At 36.2% G+C, this 7,519-nt stretch overlaps 2 protein-coding genes across 2 annotated transcripts; both read right to left on the bottom strand.

Annotated features, from left to right (window-relative positions):
- Positions 1 to 360: 360 nt before the first annotated feature.
- On the bottom strand, positions 361 to 3,287 carry LOC102806666 (uncharacterized). The gene is made up of 2 exons (XM_006816695.3): positions 3,099 to 3,287; positions 361 to 968 (listed from the first exon to the last, which is right to left on the bottom strand). Exons 1-2 carry the CDS (start codon positions 3,159 to 3,161, stop codon positions 648 to 650), a joined length of 384 nt encoding a protein of 127 aa, XP_006816758.1. The 5' UTR covers positions 3,162 to 3,287; the 3' UTR covers positions 361 to 647.
- A 1,933-nt stretch (positions 3,288 to 5,220) lies between these two features.
- LOC102807614 (uncharacterized) lies at positions 5,221 to 7,519 on the bottom strand. Its single transcript, XM_006816697.2, has 6 exons — positions 7,306 to 7,519; positions 7,000 to 7,177; positions 6,742 to 6,885; positions 6,308 to 6,637; positions 5,925 to 6,192; positions 5,221 to 5,805 (listed from the first exon to the last, which is right to left on the bottom strand). The coding sequence occupies exons 1-6, from the start codon at positions 7,438 to 7,440 to the stop codon at positions 5,499 to 5,501; spliced, it is 1,362 nt and encodes a 453-aa protein (XP_006816760.1). The 5' UTR covers positions 7,441 to 7,519; the 3' UTR covers positions 5,221 to 5,498.

Raw genomic sequence — 7,519 nt, 5'->3', positions numbered from 1 at the left:
AAGTAAATGTGCCAATAAAACATGGTTACTGACAACAGTAGCAATTAGTAAGTACAGTCGTGGTAACATGAAACAGCATTCTTTTGTGATTTTTTGAGAAATGTTTTCTAATATTTAAAACAATATCAATGAAAACAGTGTTGAAGAAAAATTGTATTTTTTTTTACTTTTTAGAACCAAGATTTTCTCATAAACAATGATAATTCACGACAACAAAATATACCCCATGTGTTCACCCTATCCCACCAGCCTACAATTTGAGACTAAAATGTCGTACTATTTCCACCATAGTAACCAATAATAAAATGTTATAAATACGGACAACATTGGCGGCATTCACTTAAATTGAACCAACAAGTTGTTAAAGTTGATAAATAGGCTAGTGACCTTCAACTTTTTAATGTCAGTATCCTCGATATTGACTGCAAAATAAATTCTGGTTATTTTCATTTGTGTACCTTATATGAAGGTTCGCACCACTGGACCGCGACGGAAACTATTTTGAAAAGTGTTCGTGTAAACACCAAATTCAAACCATTCATTATTTAAGACAAAGAAATGATAATTTGTTGACAAAATGACCGATATACAAATACAAAAAAAAAAGTATATATGGTGCAATTATAGTCAATTGTTCATGCCGAACGTTACTCTTCAACTTGAAGTGCGCCAACACACGGCTGGTATAGTCCCCGGGTAGCCTGACACATTTGGGTGTTGAGATAGATACCCGATCGGCCTTCTTGACTGCAGTCACAGACAGTTATTTGATAATGTGTCTCACTCTTTGCAACAAATTCTTGCAAGGCACGATAGCATTTGGCGGGACACTCGGAAACACCGACATCCAAATCAAAACACTGGCTGTACAGAGCGAATATGTCCATCTGCAGCTGATCGTAACATCCGGGTATTTCTTGGCAACGATTACTCACAGTGTCACAGTATAGTCCCGGATATGCAGCAATCTGTTGATAAACATGGAAACCAACAAGTTTTGCGATTAGTAATTGAGCTCATTCGAATGTCAGCGTGGTGACGTCACTGCTAGATGAAAAGGAGGTACTATTAAATTGTTTTACAACTACTTGCAGGTCAAGCAGGAGGACAAGACAACAAGACAGTATTTGGGCAGTGGAAGAACTTGTTTTGAAAGTTCCACCTGAACCAAACACATCAAATACACAGAGACGGTTGAACAGAACTAGAAGACAGGGTATCCTCCTGGTATTTCTTTAAAATAACTTTAAAATAACAGTGTTTTGATTTTTGTCTACATTTTATCAAAAAGGGGAGGGGTAAATTTGTAATTAAAAATCAATAGAAAGAAGTTGTTTTTGATTTTACAGAACAGTCATATGTCCTACATATACAAGCAAAGTGCCCACATATAGCTATGGTGATGGTGAGAGACGTTTGCAGAAACTCGTCTTAAAATATTACCATTTAGTACTTCGGAATCAACGTAGGTTAACTTGAATAATACTCACGCGCGGATTTAGAGAAGGCGCGCCACCCCCTCTCTTCAGCCCGCAAAAAAAAGCTGACAAATCAATTGACAAACTCAGCCCATGTTAATAGGAGCGCCCCCTTACCGAATTTCTGGATCCGCCAGTGATACTGAGACTTATACGTAATCCATAGCATTATTTGTATCATTCATCTACAGTCCCTTGATCCCAGAGGGACTGTTATTTATCATATAAAGTACAGTACACTGTACTCAGTGTAGATGTCATCCAGTGTACATTTTCGCTACTGCATTTAGATTTTGCTCGTGCATCGTTACATTACTAGTACCCTGGACGATTTTAGACATGACTATTATCACAAGATTTTACGAATTCACTCGGACGGTATTAATCCGAGCCAATATGCCCAATGGGAAGTCGTTATGACCAAAGATAAACTGGAAACATGTTTAATTGTCGACAATTCAGTTTCAGAACAGGAAGTTAAAAACAGGTAATTAAAAACTTATTTTTTCGGTATTCGTATTGAACGCATACCATGGCCTACTGCTATATTCCTAGCAAAAACATTATTTTTAGTTCTGATACAATATCACATGTGTTTACTTTCGATGTTTCGAGTGATGGGCCTTATTAGGATACAGTAACAGTTATTTTTTTACTTATCCGAAATCTATGGCAAAGGATTGCGTCGGAATCACAAGTACTCCAATGTTCTAAGTAAGATGACGTCATCCATCCGATAATGACAATATTTGTAAGTTTAATGAAATATGTCGCTACCTCAGCACAAAGATAAAATGTTTTTAACACATTGCTTTTCTCTTCTCAACAAACGCTCCAGCATCCCCCATTCATTTTGTGTCTTCTTAAGAAACAAAGTGAAATGTTCTTTTCACACAAAATAAGTGTAACAAGACCGTTTAATTAGAAATTCAGTATCATTTGTACGTCAGTCTTTTTAAAATATGTATTCGAGACTATTAGTTTTCCACTCCTATTACACACTTCATATGTACATTGAAAAAAGAAAACTTTTTATTCGAAAATTGATTATAGATTATCGAATAATTGCGATTGTAGAGTAAGATTGTTTGAGTGATGGCTGTACGTTTGGCTGGCGTTTCAAATCATCAATTCCTTTAGCACTGTTTAAAATATGTCATGTATTATTCCGGACATACAAGCTACGTATTAAATGCTATAGGACGCCTGCAAATATGAGTTTCATCTATCACTGTAATTAACACCATGTTAACATGTGTCATTTCCTCAATAACAAACAGATAAACACACATCTTGTTGACAAAGCTGAATTATCGCCTCGAGGGGTTGGAAACCAATAGCATGCACAATAATACGTGGAGTAGGTGAAGACAAGTCAGAAACTTCTACTCAAATCGTAAACTTGAACAATATACGAGAAATACGAGAGCATATCCTTAACAATGTGATTTGAATGAGCAGTTAGCGTTTGGTGCGATTCAAATGTCATTAATGTCCCCAGTGCTACGGTTGATTTGTTTGATTCTTGTCAAACAATAAATAACATGAAATCTGACATAGAAAAAAAAACACTGTTGGCTGATGTGAAGATACAATATTAGTCGTAATGTTAGTACTCACAGTTGTGCGGAGTAACACGACGAACACAGCTAGACAAATTATTCGCCTTCCCAATTGTTCCATGTTGTACAATGCCGAAGAAGACGATCGGTTGGATGCGTCCGTGCATATGATGCCAAAAACACTAAATGTATACTTCAAGTTGTGATGAATTTTATTCGCTAGACAAGGGCACTAAATAATTTTACGATCGTATTTGTCCCGTCGTATGTGGTGATTCAAAGGTTTAAAACACTGACGTGACCTCCAACATATATGCATTACATTTATTTTGATCCAACTCCAATTTCTTTCCGCGAAGTCATCTCAGTAATAACGTCACTTTGACAGGAACACGATTTATTTAGATTATTTTTAGAAGAGATTCTGTTGGCAAAAGTTCACTCACTGCATTGTTTTCGTAATTCTATCCTAACCAGCGTGACAATAACAAAATTATGTTCTGTCCCTGGAAGATTTAATGTTCGTGGTGATAGTCTGCGACCGCACATCTCGCTATTAAACACACTGTGTCGTGACGTCACACCATATAAAAGTCATATCCAACGCAGTTCATTGACCTTTCGTAATAAAGGTCTGATTGTTAATTCAGAGAACTCAGTGATTATACGTACATCAAGTTTGAAATGTAAATAATAAGAATTGTTTGATAAATGTATTTTAATTATGAGCAACAAATATATGCCACTACCTATAGCTCAATTCATTAAGACCAATCGAAATACTAGTCAGTAACTGTGTTTTAGGTTTGTAGATTTAATTGTGTTTTTGTTGTTGTTTTCCTTTTTTTATTTGTTTTGTTATGTATGACTCCTTTATCTTCTGCGGGAGATATGAGTTAACAAATATTATTATGTGTATTCCACGAAATATCTGGTATCACCTTGGTAACGATTTCACTCATGAGTATACTCTGTATGAAATAAAAAGCATGATTACATTTTCAAATAATGATGGATGTATATTTCAACAATTAAGAATATTAATGAGCTGCTGGATTGGTCGGTTACGGACATCGAGTTACGAGAATATCGAGTTATACAAATGACCACGCCCATATTTTAGAAATCACTCCCACTTTTGTGAAATCACGCCCAAATTGTATCCGATGTTCAATTAACAAAACTTCGAGTTACGAGCAAAATATATATATTTGTTTTTGTTGAAAATATTGACATTCAACAAAAACAAAAATGAACGTAAGCTCGAACAATTCAGCATCTCAATGTGAATACCAAAGTTCTTAGTGGATCTTCATATTATTTATATATATATTCAGTTAGGGTCAATCACCGTCATTGACCTCAATAGTCAAAAGGCAGACTTATGACGAAGATTACTATTCCGAACAAATGGTTCAACACTAGTCTACGACATGCCGCAAGTCAATACGTATTGTAATAGTTTAGTTTAATATTGTATACAAACCTATAAATAGGTGTAATTCAAGCAAGCAACGATTTTTCAATCCAATTTGTTTAACCTCAATTTATTCTTCAAGAAAGCAACAACATTTAACTCTTGCTGTATCCACAGAATCTTTCAACTTCGAAACACTCGTTTCTTCATATATTGTATAGTCATTCAATCCTATTGTACGGCATTAATGGTTCCACATCGCCAGTGGTTACAGAATACTCCTTGGCAAACGTTTGTCGAAACACCAAATTTATATGCATTCTATAACCCAATTTACAAACAAACGGTTGCTGTGAGGGTGTAGCCCGAAAAAACTTTCCCCCTAAAAAATTATTCTTAATTTCCACCATCGTTTGATACTGACCACACAAAACCACCCCTGCTTTACGACTTCAATGCTTGAAATAACTCCATCCACTCAAAAACTAATTGAACCTTTCAGCAGAAGTTTGTAATGGGAATTAAGGCTAATAACACCATGGCTTGCCTCTCATTAATTTATTGGCTACTTAAATAAATAGTTTTTCTAATACTGTGCGAATTACTGACTGTCACTGTGCTCACCATGAACAATAGAGGGCGGGAATGTATTAAATTATGTCCTTCAGAGCGTTTTAAGAGTAATTTGTCAGATTTGTGCTGTTTAATGCGATATGCTGTACACGGTAGGGACATTACTATGGTATAATAACGTATTGCCTCATTAATAATTAATAACACAGTTACATTTATTTCTGCATAATCCACAAGTAACCCAACATTAACAACATTAGCGTAAGTCATGTGACATATTTTTTGCAAAATTAACTCGACACCGTAAAGTCATGTTGATGATCACGTAAAATTTACTAATGGCAAATAATATGATAATACGAATTCTTGTAAATGTTCAAACAATTTCAAAGTTCCATGAGATAATAAATAAAGGTGCAATTCACGTACAATAATATACAAGAGTAAATACATCATGATTCAGTCCTTTTATGACTTCCTGAGTTTGTTTACCGCAATTGATTTTTTCACAAGACGTCTGACTTGTGTTTTCGAGACTGACTTTCCCTCGTGAACTTTGATGTCACTCGGATCGGTAATACTGATAGCTGGCGTAGATGTGGCAGTTGTCGGTGCAAGTACGACTGTTTTCTTTGGTGATCGCTTTACCACAGGTGATGTCGTCAACACTACTGGGGATTTTCTACCAGAACAACATGAACGTGGCGATGAAGATGGGTTACATACAGCACACACTCCGGTGACAGGGCACGTTGAGCTGGCTCTCGTTTGAACGCTAAAAAATAATCAGATGAAAGAAAATGAATGTACAATTATTGTTTATTCGTTATTTATTGCAGTTTGTTCAATTGGGACATGTAAAGCCATTTTGAATAATACTTAATTTAGATTTACCATGCATCATCGTCACTAACATGTCTTCGACGTCTTGAAATCATTAATGCTCGTTTCTTGCTTCGCACAGTACTCACTGCGGCGGTTGGTTCACTGTCATCTCGTTTTCTCTTCATTCGTGACGTCACAGCTGTTGTATCTATGTTAATTTCTGGTTTGGCAAGTTCACTTTTAACTTCTGACATGCTCTCAAATTCGGCTATCCTCTTTGATCTTTCCGATGGTTCCTCACTTGTTCCAACTGCCATCATGGTTTTTGCGGTGCGTTCTGTAAATTAAATATTATAATATTAGTATCTGTGGGTTTTCGAAAAATACAGATATTTTAATATATAACGAAATGTTCATAACAATTGTTCAAATATATTTTGTTAAAAACTTACTTCTTTTGGTCAATGTCTTTTCCACTCTATCCGCCATGGCATCTTCATCAACCCTTCCTCCTCTTGCATAATATTCATTAATCACTTCATGGTTCACCTCCTCTAATAATTGTTGTAAAGACATCTCTTCACGAGCGCCACCAATGATAACTTTGGACAATAACTTGGCATCTTTCAATGACACGTATTGGCCACCAGTTACGTGTGCGATAGCCATAAAGAAATCTTTGAAACCTTCAGCATAACTACCACAAACTACGCTGTATAAAGTGATGTTCTGTTCCGCCATTTGTCGTGCGATTTTCATTGGATCGTGACCAGCCGGACAACCTGTAAATATTGTGCATAATTATGTTAATAAGAACATAACAATAATGCATAATCTGATAGATTGAACTTTCTTCACGTTTTCGGATTATAAATAATTAGCTCACCTTTTGGGAATCCGTCACCGCTGTCACGTAACCCATGAGGAGGTGCATCCGCGATCAGTACACATACTTTAGTCGCTAGCGGGCGCCAATTGAGATTTAAAGCTTCATGAAGACCATCAGCGACGGCTTCTGGACCATCTCCCCCTGCAATGGCATGTGGACTTTATTTAGTAATTATTATTTACAATGAAATCATAGTCGTAAATAAGGAAAAATATTGATATTATGATCGACGGTGTTGAAATATATTACACAAACCTCCATTTGCTTTCATATTGTCCATTTGTTTCTGCATGTCTTTCAAAGAAGGCGTGAAATCCAACACACGAGTTACAAAAGTACTCTCTTGTGGAGGATGATCTCTGTACTCTACTAAGGCAAGTCGGATATCGGACATCTCCTTGGCAACGATTTCATCAACGATACTCTGAATATTCTGTATTGGGTACACAAAGCTTTATATTAGTATCATTTTTGAGTTTCAATGTCAACAAAATATTCCAAAGCATTTAAATATACTGTCATAGTAATATTTTATAGTATGTTAGTTTGGGGGTCATTCACCTTTCTAGCCTCATTGATCCAGCTGCCCATACTGCCAGTGCAGTCCATGACGAAAGCCAAATCTAAAACCGATGCATCGTGCTGTTTCAGTAAAGGCTGGGGGACAAAGTCGGGTACTTTGATAGCGCCAGGCATGTTGATATTAACGGGGTATTGTTGGGTTTCTAGTTCACTTTGCTTAGTTAGTACTTCACTGTCTGAATTCAGTTCAGTT

The sequence above is a fragment of the Saccoglossus kowalevskii genome, chromosome 8 (genome assembly GCF_978046115.1).
Source record: "Saccoglossus kowalevskii chromosome 8, keSacKowa6.1, whole genome shotgun sequence".
Lineage (NCBI taxonomy): Eukaryota > Metazoa > Hemichordata > Enteropneusta > Harrimaniidae > Saccoglossus > Saccoglossus kowalevskii.
This window is presented reverse-complemented; position numbering and strand designations above follow the sequence as displayed.